Source organism: Apium graveolens, chromosome 1 (genome assembly GCF_009905375.1).
Source record: "Apium graveolens cultivar Ventura chromosome 1, ASM990537v1, whole genome shotgun sequence".
Lineage (NCBI taxonomy): Eukaryota > Viridiplantae > Streptophyta > Magnoliopsida > Apiales > Apiaceae > Apium > Apium graveolens.
In genome coordinates this window covers 193938710-193957275 of record NC_133647.1, presented here as the reverse complement: position 1 = coordinate 193957275, position 18566 = coordinate 193938710, and the positions used below count along the sequence as shown (strand labels likewise).

The 18566-nt window shown below is 42.7% G+C and overlaps 1 protein-coding gene across 1 annotated transcript; it reads left to right on the top strand.

The window, feature by feature from the left end:
* The first annotated feature begins 7405 nt into the window (after positions 1–7405).
* LOC141714518 (uncharacterized) lies at positions 7406–8074 on the top strand. The gene has a single exon (XM_074518033.1). It carries the CDS (start codon positions 7406–7408, stop codon positions 8072–8074), a length of 669 nt encoding a protein of 222 aa, XP_074374134.1.
* Positions 8075–18566: the final 10492 nt, after the last annotated feature.

The window sequence follows — 18566 nt, the reverse complement described above, 5'->3', positions numbered from 1 at the left end:
ATTTTGGGATGAAGGAAGTATATTTTAAGTGTAATGCAAGATGCACAAAATTAGTTATAAAATGACATGTTATGAATAATGCGGTAATATAAAATAGTTTAATTGATATTATTATTGTGAATGCATGATCAATTTATATTTAGCTAATAAACATATGACATGTGATATTTATATACTATAGTAAAAGAGAGTATAATTATAAATCTTTCACTCTCTCCTTAAATTGGCCCTCCTTCAAAGTTGATGCTTGCAAGCTCCACTGCCTTTAAAAAAATTCACTAAATCTCTCTTCTCCTCGATTAATTAGTTTTTCTTCCTTCACTAATTATCTCCTTTTGCATTTTCATATGGATTATATCTCCTTAATTTTTTTTAATCTCACTTTCTCTCTTTATTACCATTGTAATTTTTTTAGCTAATATAACTTATAATATTATAACATGGGTATTTGTTATCAAAAAATCCTTGAAGTGAGACAGAGTCGAACCTATGACTTGCAACAATATTAGGATAAATTTATAAACACTTAAACTATTTAATCATACTCATCATTCATCATTGTAAATATCCACTTAATATGTTTGAATAAAATATTAAATATGTCTATTTATAAATAATATAATCTAATAGAGAAAGGTCTATGGAGACAACATTTTTATTGAAGAACTCGGAAACCACCTATATTCTGCAATCAAAACATTATCAAATATATTATTTTGTGAAGTATATTTTACGAATATCAATAATTCATTAAAATTATTGAAGATCATATAAGTTTAATAAGTATAATGTATATGTTCTGCAATTTGAACAAATGTTATGCAAACTAAACATGTTTCGTAGAATAAAATATTTTGGAATGTTATACATGCGGTACATGTATGATGTTCAAGATTTGGAATAAAATAATGATCTTTGTAGAACATAATTCATAAAATAATACGTTTTGCAAAATTTTTATACAAAATTTTAGCTGCAAAATATAAGTGATTTCTTTGGTCTCCAACAAAAACATGTTCTCCATAGAACTTGACTTTAAAAATATACCATCATTAATATATTTTTAAAAGTTACATATATTAACTTTTATATAATAATTTAATTAAAAATAAATATCATATAATCGGAGATGAACTAATCTAGTTTGTTTAGGAACTAATTTTATACCCTAACATTTTGCTACTCTTGAAGACATCAGAAATTCAAATGCCCATGAACCATATAACAAACCTACCTCGTGTCCATTACTTTTTGCGCCAATATCTCAATGTTTTCGCCGACTGACCAACGGTTCTGACCAACTAGTTTTAATCGAAGCCCTAAATATACCGGAATTTAAATTATGTACGCACGTATATTTTTAATTTTTAATATTTTTTATACTATATATTATATAGTTATTATTTGAAAAATATTAAGAATCAAAAATGATAATCAATTACTATTCAGAGCCGGAATGAGAAGAATTGTTTTTATTGTAGTCCTGGTGAGCCTGGCATTCATAAATGAGATATGATAGCCCATAATAAGTCAGGCCCAATTGAAGAGGCCCAGGGCCCAAACATAAGACCCCAGGACACGTGGCGGCATCACCACCGTCCAGGTTCCCGGGATCCAGAACGTTCCTACGGTCCAGATCTGATAGTACTCTGACGGATCCAGCGTTGACCTTGGGGAGCCCAGGACACGTGGCAACATCACCACCTTCCAGGCACCCGGAATCCAGGACGTTCTTACGGTCCAGATCTGATAGTACTCTGACGGATCCAGCGTTGACCTTGGGGAGCCCAGGACACGTGGCAACATCACCACCTTCCAGGCACCCGGAATCCAGGACGTTCTTACGGTCCAGATCTGATAGTACTCTGACGCATCCCAGGCGTCCAGATGCCCTACAGTCCAAAAGGCCAACCTACGGTCCAGATGAAAAGGGACAAACCCCTAAACCCTAGTAGGAGGCCTATAAAAGGTGGAACAGAAGGAAGGTTACAGGGGACAAGCATATATACTCTCTCACTCTCTCTCTCTCTCTCTCTCGCATATACTTACATGCACACACGTACTCCTCACAAACGTATCTGCATAATCCCAACTTTGCCCTTCTTCTCCTCAAAACCCTTTCTCATCCTCACGCCGGAGGTGCCGCGGGGACGCCACCCCCCTCCGGTTCTGTTTTGCAGGTTCCCACCCTACAGCTACACCGCACACGGCCATTGTTACAGCTTAAAAGGAGTTTGAGTTCGGTCCCTACAAGGAGAAGGTCCCGGGGTGATCTGGGATTATCATTGGCGCTAGAAGGAGGGGAACCCACCTCCCAGAAACGTGAAACACCATCTCCCAGTAAGAACCCTAATACCCATCTCTCAGACCCGTTTCTACAAGGTTTATTATTGCAAATTCATAGCATTTCCAAGTAACCATGACTACAAAAAAAAGCAAAGCAGCAGTTTCCACCTCTTTCCCACCGCCTCCTCCCCAACCCAGGGATGGAGACATGGAAGACCTGGACGAAGGGTTCCCCATAACCCGGACTCCCTCTCAAAATCTCCAACCAGGAGATCAGAGAATAGTCATTGAAAAAGCTGCCCACAAACACACAGGGATCACCACAAGCCCATGGGGAAGCATGACCCCGGAACAGATACAGGCGGCTATGGACTTGTGGAAGGAAAAGCAGAACGCCGAGCCGGAGACCCGCCCAGGGGATCAGCGAGAGCGGTCTAAAGAACAGTCCGGAGAATCTCGGGGATCCGTCTTCGACCGGATTGCGAAGAATTTAAAAAAGCCACCAGAGGACGCCAGAGATGAAATAAGAAAAGCTGCCCTCCGGGAGAGAATCCGGAAAGAAGAAGAGGCTAAAGCCCAAGAATCTATAGAAAGGAGGATCCGGGAGGAGGAGGCCAAACTTAAGAGAAGGGCCCACCGGATTCACGTTTCCTCAGACTCGGAACCGGAGAAGGAGTCCAAGCAAGAACAAATGGCCCGGGCCCTTCGAGACCTTAAAAGGAAAGTGGAGGGCGACATGGAAGTGGGGGCAGCAGCGACCCCGTTCACAAAGAGTCTGGAAGCCACCCCTAGAGAGTCAGGGCTGAAACATTTCAATTTCGACTCTTTTGACGGGCTGGCTGACCCTGAAGAGCATCTGAACTATTTTGAGCAAATATCCAATATTTATGATTACAGCGACCTGACTAGATGCCGATTCTTCGCATCAACACTGAAGGGGGGCGCTCAGAAATGGTTCAGCCGCATACCATCCCGGAGCGTGGACTCCTGGAGAGACTTCCGCGAGATATTTTTGAAAAGATTTAGGGCCAACCGGATGAACGAGCTGCAGATGTGTCACCTAGAAACAATCCAACAAAGAAGCAAGGAACCCCTCCCGGAATTCATCAAAAGATTCCAGGAAGCAATCAACCAACTCTCCAACCTAGAAGAAAAGGAGGCAGTAAACATCTTTCGAAGAAACTTGCACCCGATATCTTGTGAAGGCTATGTCAAAGACCTGATTCACAGGGAGCCCCAAAGCCTGGCGTCAGCATACGTGTTGGCATCAAAGTTCATAAAGGAAAATGATTTCCTCAAATCAATGAAGATGAATAGAAGAATACAAGACGATGACGAGTCTCCGGAGCGACGCTCGTCGTTCCGGAGAGACAAGAGATACAAGCTTGACAGACAAGCCAACTACATTCAGCAGTCTCGGGGAACCCCACCCCGGGAAATGTCCCCCGGATTAAGAAAAAACGAAAGGAAACAAAAGGCCAAGAAGGAACCCAAGCCAGAACCAGAGTGGACACCCCTCAACAGGCCCCGGGCCGACGTTTTGCGTGAAGTCAAGGGCAAACCATTTTATTATCCGCCAAAACCCTTGCTAGCGCCGCCCGAAAACAGGGCCCGGGACAAGCATTGTGGCTATCACGAAGATCATGGCCATACTACTGAAAACTGTTTCTCCCTCAAGATGTTCATAGAAGACCAAATCAAGAAAGGAAACATGAACCAGTATCTTCAAAGGGGCTCGAATGACAAAGACAGAGCCACGGGAAGAGGGAAAAATGTGGTGAATGTTGTTTTCGGTGGCACAGTCTCTCCACCGCGGAGCCCGGATCGGGAGAATGATGTGATGATGATCCAGACTCAGGAGGACGAACCGATTTGCTTCTCTTATTCTGATTATGAGGGCCTCGATCCGGATCACAACTTGGCATTAGTGGTGACACTCGACGTCGCAAACAACGAGGTAAAAAGAATCCTAGTCGATAATGGTTCATCTGCTAATATCGTATTCGAGCACACGCTTAACAGGATGGAGCTCGGACACCTCAGAATGGATCCCTGTCTTGAAGACCCTTTGTACGGATTCGGGAACACCATGATTCCAATCCGGGGTATCATCTATCTTCCCATCATATTTGGAACCGCACCCCGAGAGGTCTCCCATATGATGAAATTCTATGTGATAAGCGCAACCTCCTCATACAACATGATCCTTGGTAGGCCCACTATCACCAAGCTCAGGGCGATCCCCTCAACTATCCACTTGAAACTCAAGTTCCCCACCCCAGGAGGCACTGGAGAACTGAAAGGAGATAGGGAAATGGCTGGTAGATGCTATGGTCAAGCACTCGTCATGGCAGAAACGGAACCCGAAAACCGGAAGAGAATAATGTCCCTGCCCAAGGGACAAAGCAGAAAGAAGCATCGAGAACACCTGAGTAAAAGGCCTCGTTTGGATGTGAACATGATCGAAGACTCCGGATACAGTGTAACCAACGCTGACGCCCGGATTCAAAAGTTTGTAGAGAGCAAGGAGAAGACGAAGGTAGAACCGGCCCAACAGACAATCGAGGTAGATTTGGAACCCGGGAACCCCACCCGAAAAATCAAAATCGGAAAAGGATTGGAAACCACATTCCAAAAGGAGCTTATCGGCCTACTAAAAGAACACGCTGACGTATTCGCCTGGTCCCCGGAAGACATGCCAGGAATCGATGAATCCGTGGCCATGCACAGTCTGGATGTAGATCCAAAGCAAAAACCAATCAAACAAAAGCGAAGGAACTTCGCCCCGGAAAGGCAACAGGCAATCGACCAAGAATTCGAGAAGTTGTTAAAGGCAGACATAATCTGTGAAATTAAGTATCCGGACTGGCTAGCAAACGTTGTGCTGGTCAAAAAACCCAACGGCAAGTGGCGAATGTGCGTGGATTATACAAACCTCAATTCAGCATGTCCTATAGACTCTTACCCCCTGCCCAATATTGACCAGCTGATAGACGCGACCTCGGGCCATGTCATGTTAAGTTTTATGGATGCCTTCTCGGGTTACAACCAGGTCAAGATGAATCCGGCAGACATTGCAAAAACGGCATTCATCACACACCGGGCCGTCTACGCTTTTGTTATGATGCCGTTTGGGTTAATCAACGCCGGGGCAACATACCAAAAAATGATGAATACCATCTTTAAAGAGCAACTGGGCAGGAACATGGAATCTTACGTTGATGACATGATCGCCAAGTCGGTCACAACCTCAGAACACATCCAGGACCTTCGGGAGTGTTTCGAAAACTTGAGAAAGTACAACATGAAGCTGAATCCGGAAAAATGCACGTTCGGGGTCCCTTCCGGGAAGTTTTTAGGCTTTCTGGTCAGCGAAAGAGGAATAGAGGCCAACCCAGAGAAGATCAAAGCTATAATGGAAATGACAGTTCCCCGAACTCAAAAAGACATCCAAAAGCTCTCAGGATGCCTAGCGGCACTTCGAAGATTTATTCCAAAGTTGGCAGAAAAATGTCTACCATTCTTCGAACTGTTGAAAGGGGCCCAAAACAAAAAGCTAATAGAGTGGACCCCGGACTGTCAAACAACGTTCGAAGAAGTAAAGCGACATTTGATGAACCCGCCTATTTTATCAAAAGCAAAGCCCGGGGAGCCCCTTTACCTATACATCGCAGCCGGGGAGAGAGCAGTATCCTCCGCACTCATCAGGGAGGAGAATGGCACACAGACCCCGGTATATTATGCGAGCCAAGTCCTGAAAGATGCCGAAACCCGGTACCCCAACCTGGAAAAATTCACACCGGCCCTCGTACACTCGAGCAGAAAGCTAAGACAATACTTCCAAGGCAGGGAAATCAGAGTAATCACCAATCAACCACTTCGCAAAATCATCCACAAACCGGACGCCTCCGGGAGATTAGTCAATTGGGCAATTGAATTGAGCCAATTCAACATCAAATTCATCCCGAGGACAACCATAAAAGCCCAGGCATTGGCCGAGTTTGTCATGGAATGTACTTTCCCAGAAACCCCCGAAACGCCTGAAACCAGTTCCAAAGAAAAAAAAGAGTCTAACAACCGGGACCTTTGGACGCTATATGTTGATGGCTCGGCCACAGCCGAAAAGTGCGGAGCCGGTCTGATCCTCTCCAGCCCGGATGGATTCGTAATTCAGCAGGCCATCACCTTCGCCTTCAAAGCAACAAACAACCAGGCTGAATATGAAGCCCTACTCTCCGGGCTTAGGCTAGCCAAATCCCTTGGAGTAAGGAGGTTAACAATCTACAGCGATTCTCAGATCGTGGTAAGACAAACCAATGGTGAATATGTCGCAAAAGATCCTAAATTGGCCCGATATCAGGAAATGGTTAGAGCAATCCTGGAAACCATCCCGGACTCGACCATCTTGCAGGTAAACAGAGAGGAAAATGCAAAAGCAGACGAGCTGTCCAAGCTCGTCCAGAATACTTCAGATTTAAGCAGTTCGGTTTACTTCGAGGAACTCGGAGCCCCCAGCACCGATAGACAAGAAGTGTTTTGTGTTAGCAGCCCGGAGAATTGGATGACGCCCTACATAGCCTACCTCGAGGACGGTACCCTGCCGGAAGATCAGAACAAAGCCCGGTACCTCAAGTATAAGGCTGCACGCTTCTTTCTAGAAAACAATCAGTTATACCGGAGAACTTTCTCTGCACCAACTCTAAAGTGCGTTGATCCGGAGGAAGCGCATTACTGCCTCCGGGAGGTTCATGAAGGGATCTGCGGGGATCACCTAGCGGCTAAAGCTCTAGCCTACAAAGTCATCAGACAAGGCTATTACTGGCCAACAATCCACGCTGATTCATTCGCCTATGTCAAAAAATGCAGTAAGTGCCAGAAGTTCAGCAACGTACCAAAACAGGGGTCAAGCCTCCCGGGATCAGTTCTCTCACCGATCCCATTCGCTGTCTGGGGAATTGACATCATGGGTCATTTCCCTCGAGCGAAAGGGGATCTCTGTTATGTCCTGGTAGCAATAGATTATATGACTAAGTGGGCGGAGGCCAAGGCTATGCGAACCATTAACCAATAAGACTGCATCAAATTTGTAGACACGATTGTAATGAGGTTCGGGATCCCGATGGTCCTAATCTCGGACAATGGTCCGCAGTTCGTGGGTTCAGATTTTGAAACCTATCTAAAAGAACTCGGGATCAAACACAAAAAAGCATATGTTGCCCATCCACAAGGGAATGGACAAGTTGAGGTCACAAACAGAATTATACTCCGAGGTCTGGAAAAGAGACTGGAAGACTCTAAAAAGAACTGGTCGGATGAACTCCCGAAGGTTCTATGGTCATACAGAACTACCCCCCGGACGGGAACCGGAGAGACTCCATTCAAGCTCGCCTACGGTACTGAAGCCCAGTTACCGATAGAGACCGGATCCCCTTCTCACAGAGTGACCAACTTTGACGAGGTCTCCAACATAGAAGGCCTCAGGACCAACCTCGAATTCCTGGACGAGGTAAGAGATCGGGCCGTAAAAAAAATGGAAAGCTACAAGGAAAAAACAAAGCTTTACTTTACGAAGAAAGCCAGAATACGGGAATATGTGGGAGGAGATCTAGTACTCCGGGACACTGAAGCCTCGAACCCAACTAACCAGGGAAAACTACAGCCAAACTGGGAAGGCCCTTATATAGTCAAAGAAGTGATCCGTCCAGGAACTTACAAGCTAAGCTACCTCAGCGGAACCGAGGTCCCCAACACCTGGCATGGAACCCGCCTAAGGAAATTCTACCAATAAGGAAAAGGTGCACACCCGGGAAACACATCTACATCTATATTATGATATTTTGATGTAAGCACTGTCCTCACTCACCCCAGAATGTAATCTTTGCTCTTAATATGAATGAAAAACTCTGCTTTAAGCGTTCCATAGCTCGAATCAATTTCATTATGTCGATTATTTACTGACAATCAGATTTAAAAACACAGCCCATGTGTACTTTAAAAATTTCTATCAAATGGAGATTTACCTCTGCCTGGGGTCCTATAAAAACTCAACCCATGAGTACTTATAAAAATTCTCAAAGTTAAATGTTTTTACCCCAACCCAGGGTCTGCAAAAACACAGCCCATGTGTACTTTAAAATTTCTATCAAATGGAGATTTACCTCTGCCTGGGGTCCTATAAAAACTCAACCCATGAGTACTTATAAAAATTCTCAAAGTTAAATGTTTTTACCCCAACCCGGGGTCTGCAAAAACACAGCCCATGTGTACTTTAAAATTTCTATCAAATGGAGATTTACCCCTGCCCGGGGTCCTATAAAAACTCAACCCATGAGTTAAATCTAATTACCCCATCCCGGGGACCGCAAAACACAACCAACGTGTATTTATAAAATATTTTTCTATCGTTGAAAATTACCCCTACCTGGGGTCCTATAAAAGCTCAGCCACATGAGTATTGATAAAACTTTAGTAAAGTTAAAATTTTACCCCATCCCGGGGTCCACTAAAACACAGCCCATGTGTCCAAGTCCGAAGCTCTAAACATGCGAATCAATATGAAGGAAACAGAGCATAATAAAATTAAACTACCCCCGGGACCTAATACTAGGGTCTGAGCTAAAACTTGTTGAGGCGGGTTAACCCGGGGAGGCATTTCTACTGAACTGCAGCTGGAAGAGGAAGAGGGGTAGAAGGAGTTAAGTTCACCTAACCCGACAGGACGCTCGGGATACCGATTCCTAAGAGTAGCAATACGCTTAAAACGACTACCTGGCATATACTACACGTGTCTATGTAAACGCAACCCGGAGTCAATGCCAAACCCGAACCCAACAACAAAACAAGACAAAAAAAATAGAACAAGTTTAGAAACAAATCATGTACGTATCTTACCCAAAAACAAGATCTGCAGCATATACATACATATACAGCAGAAAGCATATACCAAGAACACGCCCCGGGCTCTACAACTATTTACACTACAAAAACCCACTTACTCGCATACAATACTACCAAAATCCGTGCTAAATACGCAAATCAAGCACAAAACCATTGCAAAGGCCATGCAAAATCTACAAACTACAGAGATTAAAGGTCGAATGAACAAGACAGTCATGAAATTCGAACAAGGAATACGAAAGAGCGAAGCAAAACTCTCACAAAATGCTTACATGCATGGCGATAACGAATGGAAAAGAAGTAAAGGAGAGAGAAGTGTTTGCGTAAATGAAAAAAGAAAAAGGAGAGGATGGTATTTATAGAAGGAAGAAAGAAGGTGTAAGCGGTTTTTGGGTTAAAGAAACCGTCGGGGCCACGTGGCACCAATTGATTGACGATAAATTAATAACCGCAGCAGTTATTACCACTACTGCAATCATGTCACGGCGCGTCTTTTTAGGCAAAAAAAGGGGGGGAAACAAAAAACTGTACACTCAAACGATACGCATAACAGGTGTATATCTCCGACCCCAGCTGGAATCCCAACAGCCGCCTGGCATCCCGGGTTTGCAGCGACAGCTTTTCAGAGTCCAGTTAAATCAAATGTCAGGAGTGTACTTGCCCACCAAACCATGCCCAAAATTCGAACTTAAAATCAAATAACCAAGTTAACCCCGGAGTCTCATCCCCATGTGACCCCGGGCTTAGGGGGCAATAAATCAAACCCCAAAATTTTCCAAAGTATTTCAAGGAACCCCACCTTGAACTAAAGTCAAATGACTAACCAAGTCAACCCCGGAGTCTCATCCCCGTGTGACCCCGGGCTTAGGGGGCAATAAATCAAACCCCCAAAATTTTCCAAAGTATTTCAAGGAACCCCACCTTGAACTAAAATCAAATGACTAACCAAGCTAACCCCGGAGTCTCATCCCCATTTTACCCCGGGGTTTGGGGGCAGCAAATCAAACAACCTCCAAAATTTTACAAAGGCGCCGCGGCACAAGGGCAATTACTCTACTCCCCCATCCGGGTGAACCCGCATAAGGGAGTGGGGGGCAAATGATAGCCCATAATAAGTCAGGCCCAATTGAAGAGGCCCAGGGCCCAAACATAAGACCCCAGGACACGTGGCGGCATCACCACCGTCCAGGTTCCCGGGATCCAGAACGTTCCTACGGTCCAGATCTGATAGTACTCTGACGGATCCAGCGTTGACCTTGGGGAGCCCAGGACACGTGGCAACATCACCACCTTCCAGGCACCCGGAATCCAGGACGTTCTTACGGTCCAGATCTGATAGTACTCTGACGCATCCCAGGCGTCCAGATGCCCTACAGTCCAAAAGGCCAACCTACGGTCCAGATGAAAAGGGACAAACCCCTGAACCCTAGTAGGAGGCCTATAAAAGGTGGAACAGAAGGAAGGTTACAGGGGACAAGCATATATACTCTCTCTCTCTCGCATATACTTACATGCACACACGTACTCCTCACAAACGTATCTGCATAATCCCAACTTTGCCCTTCTTCTCCTCAAAACCCTTTCTCATCCTCACGCCGGAGGTGCCGCGGGGACGCCACCCCCCTCCGGTTCTGTTTTGCAGGTTCCCACCCTACAGCTACACCGCACACGGCCATTGTTACAGCTTAAAAGGAGTTTGAGTTCGGTCCCTACAAGGAGAAGGTCCCGGGGTGATCTGGGATTATCAAGATAAATGCTTAATCATAATCAATTACTATTCAGAATCGAAATGAGAAAGATTATTTTTATTGCAGTCCTGGTTGGCCTGGCATTCAATTTGTGAAGAATACAAACAACTTTATGCATTCAAATTCTTTTATTCCTTCCACCTAATTTTGTAGCGGGACACTTGAAAATCTACATCGCCGTACTAGCTCAGACTAATTTGATATCTGAAGATGAAATAGATTTGTTATCGTTAATTTAGGAGTGATCTTGGTTTAATCCTCCTGCTAATATTTGTGCACCTTTCTGTTTGTTCGTTTATTTAAGGTAATCATATAATTCTGGAATGATATTATACACTTTGTCGGAAATTTATCCTATACTATATAAAAATTTACTTGGGTCGTCAATTAGGTCTAGAAGATTTTTTTTAGGGAAATTAGGTCTAGAAGACTGCAACGTAAAACATATCTAACTTTTAATAAATAGGGAGAAAATTGATTTTTTTTAAAAATTATCCATATTGTGGAAAGTATTTTTAAAAATACAATCCGCAACATTTGAAACTTCGTATATAATTTCGAGTAACCTCCTCTGCAATATTTGAAATCTTGCATGCAACTTCTAGCAACCTGCAACCCCATTTACAACTTTGACTGTAATTTTGTAAATAAGTTTAAAAATATTGATATTTTTGATAAATTTCTTTTTTGTAAAGGTTGGTGATCGGGTACGAGGGTGCGGATTTAGATGAGATTAATCGTTCAAAAATAAATATGATTAATCAGTCAAAAACCAATCAAAAAATTGTCAAACTTATGTTATAAAACTATTTAAAAAAATATTTACGTAATTTATGTGTATAAATAATATTATTTACAGAAATTAAATAAAATTCTTATAAAACTAATATTTTAATCTTTAATTAATCATTTTAAATGTCTAGTTGATAAAAGTCGTGCATTCACAAGTCACAAACACTGCTTTTCTTTGTTCGAAAGGATAAAGAATTCAATACTGTGTATTGGGTTTGTTATGGCCTATGGGATTTTTAGTAAGAATTTCAGGAGAAACCTACGCATCATTCACTGATGGCCTTTTATTTATATTTGGGCCGATAAAGTTCATAATTTTACATTTTGATTAAGCAAAATTTAACAATATCATTAGAGAACAAAATCCTGTAATTTGTTTAATATATTTTATACTTATACTATTCAGAATCTGAAGAATTACCTTCAAAGGTATATAATTCATAACTTTAAATTACACTATTTTTAAGTACTTAAAATGAGTATCATGTACCTGATGAGATAACTTCCCTGATATTATAATATTTGTTCATATAAATACATAAAGGTAAATTTGTAATTTTAAAATAAGTTAATAGTATTTATATAATGCCACTAAATTTATATGAAATCAGTTTATAACCTCGGGCAGGAGTTATCTGAAATCATCATTACTGCCATTTTTCTCTACTTCGAATTTGGTAAAAATTTAAGATTAGTGTTATTAAATTTAACGAAAAATGTTGAAAAGGATATTATCTATCCCCTAGTTTATGAACATATAGGAAATTATAAAAACTTTATATCCTTTGATTCTATTTAAATGATGTTGAAGTAAGGAGGGCGGCAGAGACTTCATCGGAATTAGAACAAAATCCTAAAACCAAAACCGAGAAACTGAAGTCTTACTATTCTATTACAAATGCAGGTTTACTTTCTCGCAAGTTTGGAACAAGCGAAAACGAGGAAATAACAAGTTTTCGTATTTTCTTCCTTTACGAAATGTTCAAGTCTTCAAAAAGAAATTTATCCGGAACAGCGTCTTACTAGCTTGTGTTAATAAAATGGTAGACAAATTTGATTAGTATTACTGCAACAAAAACAACTTCACACGTGTGTTTTGCACCGTTGTGTCATTGAATTTTTCCGTCGCCTATCGAGGCGCTGTGTATATATACGAAGCATATCCATAATTTCCCTGCAAGAAAAGTGTTGGGTTGTAAAAAATGGGTAGCACCGCTATTAGGGTAATTAAGAACATTTTCAATGCTATAAAGTCAAATTATAGATGGCATATAATAAAAATAAATTATAGAAATTTGTAAAGAAAATAAGCATTCTAATGGGAAATTTCCCTTAATTTGCTAAAATATAGCGGTGTTGGCCATATTTGTTGAACGTCTACAAACCCTCTGTAGTAAAATGTCACATCATGTGTTATCATATCAAAATAAAATATTTAATTTATAACAACTTGAAATAATGACAACATACAATTTTTTAAAATATAGTTAATTATTATAACCCAGTCCATTGAAAGAAAATTACTTACGGCTTAAGTAAATTTTAGATAATCGGTATTTTACATATTTAGCCAATCATTTCAACCAACAAACATACTAAGTTAAATTCTATCAAAGAACGTGTATTGATTTGGAGTCGTGGCCATGGACAAGAAGAGTATTTTTGCAGCAACAAGAAGAGTTTGAGCATGGTGACTGTTGACGGAGGAATCTGGTAACAACAAAGATTGAGGTTTCTCGCCGAAACTAAGATCTGTGACGGTGGTTTTTTATCGGAAAATTAAGCAGTGTATGGTGATTTGTGGTTGTTTTAGGCTGAGATTGATCAGAGTAAGTGGTGACTCTCTTATCAGCTCTCAACTTCTTACCCTCTCAATGTGCCTACGTACCTTTTTATATAGGGATCAAGCCTGACGTAGTTCTCGTAGAACAAGAAATCTAGTGGGCTTAGACTTCTTATTCCTAGGTCCAGTAGAAGCCCATCCAAAGTCAGTCTTCCGCTAGCTTTAGGAATGTCCAACTATGAGGCCCAACAGCGAAGGCCCAAGGCTCGTCCATAATCGCAGGACTTCACGGATAATGCATCTCCCTGCGCAAGGATAACACTCCGCTACAGCTATTTCCCTTGATGTACTGATACAGGTATAGCCACGGTTCACCCCAAGTGTCGGACGCATCCCTGTCCCCCGAATGAGGATAACCCACCAGATAACAGGACAGGTGATCCCAAGCTCTTGGGTGCAAAGTGCAGGATGACTCCAAAGTTCTCCAACGAGGACACCCGTTGAATGCAAGAACATAGTTCCCAAAGCGCACACCAAAGTTAACCCCACATCCCCAACGAGGACACCCGTTGAATACAGGAGGAGGCCTTCAATCATCAGGCATACCCCTGGAGGCCTTCAAGCTTTTCACGGACATCCCCCTCATTGACCATCTCAAGGAGGGAATTCTTCAAAGAGTACCTGCAACAAATATATTAGTAAAAATAACCTCCATTGCTCCTCTCCATGTAGGCTTTGTCCTGAAATCACCATTGAGAACACATAGACCAATCACAGGACGCGTCCTCAGAGTCTGGGCGCGTCCTGACCTTTATAAATTCAACCCTTTTTCCTCAACCATTTCTTACGGCATGACACAGCTGCAAGACGCGTCCTGATAGAAACAGGCGCGTCCTCCAATTTCCATTCCCACAAAACCACACTAGCAAGGTACTTTGGTCATGATTGACGCGTCCATATAACTTGGGCGCGTCCTTCCTTGACCATGCACTCCCATGCTCCCTCATTACGAGTAAGCGCGTCATGTAGGCGTCCTGTAGGCTTAGACGCGTCCTTAACTTCCATAATGCAATACCGAGTTTGACTGTAACTAGCCCGTGTTTGACCTGAGTCAATTCTATGCCAAATTTTGGGTATAACAACTACCCCCAAATTCCATTTACAGTTAACAACAAAATTGGAATTTTTATCCTTGAATCCGAGTAACGAAATTTGGCCCAAAACAATTAGACGGGTCGTGGCCGTAAGACGCGTCTTGCTTTCACCTTATACCTGTGGCGTACAGCTGTCATCCACGTAGCCGTCCTCCCCCTATAAATATCCTCCCCAACTCGTAGTTATACCTTATTCCCTTTCTTCCCGAAAACCGCCATTGCCGCCCTTTTTAAGCAGGAGTTTCAAGGTCCAGATTTCCGGCGATCTATCCAGCCATTTCCCGATTTTCTCAGATTAATCAGACCCCCAACTTACGAGGTATGCAAATCTTCTATTATCTCTTAATTTCATTGAGCAAATCGACTAGAACGAGCAAAAAACTGTTCACATACCTCATGCTTCTATGAACTGTTCTTAGTTTTTCTTGTAAGTATATGTGTATATATCTGTAATTGGGTCATATTTTGCTCCTTTTATTCCATAATTACATATTTCTAGGTTCATAGAAAAACCTCCCTCAAATCGATTACAATCGATTGAAATTCCACTACATTGTAACCGTGTTAGACACGCCTTCCCGTTACGGCGCGTCCTGTATCTCCTAATTTAAGACATGTTTAAGCTGTCCCAAACAAAGGTAATACAGGGCCAGAGACTTATTAGGACGCGTCACCATAACACGTTCTTAGCGGTAAATTACTAGGACACGTCTTCGAATACCTCTAGTAGCCTCCTTCATTATCAATCATTCATTTTCCTTTTCTTTCCCCTCTGTCTTTTCTTCTTTCTTTTCTTTTTTATTTTATTTATTTATTTATTTATTTATTTTTTGTGGACGCGTCCTTAAATTCTTGTTCATTCTTTTGCAGCTAGAGGACGCGTCTTCTTCCTCACCTTTCCATCCGTTCAAAGTTCTCAACAAACGCCTTGGAATCTATTCCCCGCACCTCATCTCTTTCAAACCCAATTTCCCTGAAATTCACAGGACGAGTCCCTTTATCGAAGCAGAAAGACGCGTCTTCGACTCTCTTAAATCAAAGAACTCCATAATGTCGGATTCCAGTTCTGATTCCATGGATCATGTCCCCATAAGCTCAAGAATGAAAAAAAAGGGAACTAAAAGAAAAAGAACCCCAATTCTCCATGCTAGAGCCGCCATCGAAGATTGGACGGACGATGAGATTATACCTACCACAAGCCAAAAGCCCCAAGGAATAGTTGTTTCAGACGTGGACGTGTCCCATTCTCAGGACGCGTCAGCCTCCCAAGGCGCGGCTCCTTCTCAGGACGCGTGCCCTCTCAGTGTAAGCGAATTTGAAAGGAGGGTTCCTGACCCTGAGACATACCCTGTATCCCCTTAGAAATCTGATTCTCCCCTAGAACATTGGGAACCTTCAGATGTTGAAGTAGATTGTGACTGGGCAAGGCTTGGTACCCTGACTGAGGGAGAGAAAAATGCCAGAAGGAAAAAAGAAGGTAAGCTAGCCTGCGTAGCTCTTGATTCAACTGCAACTGACTTGGAGATCCAGTGGCACATGAAATATTACGACATGGAGGGCATCTGGGCGCGCCCTCTTCGAACCATGAGGCCACATATCTTTAACATTGGGAACCAAAGGATCCCCAGAATGGTTTTACTCCAAAGTTGATTTCTCTAGGCGTGGGCGCGCCCTTGCACCCATATATCAAAAAGATCTTGAAATGGTATGACGTCACCCCAATCCAACTGTCTCTAAACTCATATAAACTAGCTTGGGCTTTGTTCATGATGTACCACAACCTCAGACTGGGCGCGCCCTCCATGAAGGAATTCAGTTTTTTTTACAGCATAAGAAAATCAATCCCTGGTTATCACTTCTTTGTTGTCAACAAGTGGCTGAATAGAAAGGGATTTAATGAAGGCAAGATCAGCCACGAAAGGGATTGGAAAGAACCTTTCTTCTATATCTATGACGTTAAGAGATCCCGAGTTCATTTCAACCTAGAACCAAGTAGGTGATTTCCAAAGCATGTCTTCATATACTGGACGCATCCTCCGAAGGGGGCGCGCCCTCTCTTGCTTATTTTTTTAACAAATTTTTTCCTCCCCTTCTAACAACTTATCACTATCTTTTGCCTTTAGACAAAAGAGTTCAGAAGGAATTGACAGGAAAAAGGAAAAAGAGAGCAAATAAAGTTTTTCAGTATGCAGAGAAACACTTTAACCTCAAGGATATGATCACAGAAGACAACCTCAAGCTGGTGGGTGCGTTATCATCCCGGGTTGGCTCTATCTGCAAGTTTCGTGAATTTCATAACGGCAAACCTGTTCTCACAACCTCAGAAAAAACCAGAGGCCTCAGCGTCGCGGAGGTGATCAAGATTAATATTAGTAAGCAATTCAACTTAGAACAAGGTAAGTTTAAGTGAGGGAGGACGCGTCATTAATATTGGACGCGTCCACAGCTATAAAATTAGCTTCCCATTCAAAAAATATCAACTTACATAAGTTTTACGGGTGTTTCGTGCACACACATCTCTAGAGTTGGGCGCGTCCTGGACGGCAAGACGCGTCCTATGACTTATGCTTTTCCCATAACTCGTTATAGTCTTCATCCTCAGATAGGGCGCGCAATATATATAGGACGCGTCATCCATTATTTGACACATACACGCATTATTCATGTTCTACACTTTCCTTGTCATATTGTCAGGTTTTAATTGTCATCTTTTCATGGACCTTCCTTCTTTTTAATGTATGCACTGATAATTTTAATATCATAATATGAGCGCGTCCTCTTACCTGAACGCGTCTTCTTTATTTCACTGACACCTATCATGTTTTTATCACAGATATGGCCTCTCTTCCCAAAGGATTCACAATTGGAGCTTCCAAAAAATTGAGAGCCAAAAAACCAACTCATGTGAAACCTGATCTCAAGGCTAAGGATCCTACTCCTACCGTGACACCTTCCCCTCCGCCAAAAATCATCGATACCACAGTACTGGACATCCCCGAGAAGGAGGACGCGCCCTCAAAACGTCAAAAGACTGTCCCTGACGACCAGTCTTTCGTTCTCAGATACCTGGGCGCATCCTCGGTAGGTGACTTTTCCGAGGATGAAGTCAGAGATTGGACTTTCAGGACTGAGCAACAAACAGAGGAAGCTATGGTCAGGGCTTCAGCCGAGCTTCACTTGCATGCCAGGCAGAGTGCGAATATGTCTGCAAGGCTCAGGGCGCGTCTTTCCTTCACTGATGCTGCCAAGAGCCAAGCTGAGGATAAGGTAAAATCTTTGGAGAAATACATCAATTTGCTTGCCCAAGAAAAAGATGCTGAGATCAAACGCCTGGAGGGGGAGAGGGCGCGTCTTGAGGCAGAAAAGGCTGTGTTGGAAGGCAATGTCTCCTCTTTGGAGAAAACGATGGACAGTGTTATCGTGTTGAATTCCACCATGCAGCTGGAACTTGACACTTTGAATGATGACATGCTGCATGGATGGACGAAGGAGAAAAAGCTAGTTTACCAGCATGGCTTCTAGGCTGGGTTTGAAGAGTGGTGCTCTGGGTTTATTGCAAATGACCCAGAGTATACCTTTTCAAAGTTTGATGCAGACACCCAAATATGGGTCAAGGATTTCAGGGTCAGGGCCGCAGATTCTATCAAAAGCAAGAGGATTTTTCTGGGCTTAGAGGAAGAGGACGCGTCCCCTGCTCCTGCTCCGCTTCAGACTCAACCTCCCACTACGGACGACCAAGATAAGCCTCAGGATGCGCCTCCTGCCTAGGACGCATCCTATGCAAATTGTACTCTACTTGACCTATTTTAAGGGTGCGGGCCCCTTGAAGCCTTGCAAATTGTAGTGACTATTTTTAAACTTCATTCGCTTGCACTTTTTTATGAAGCCTCTCTGCCTTACCCATGC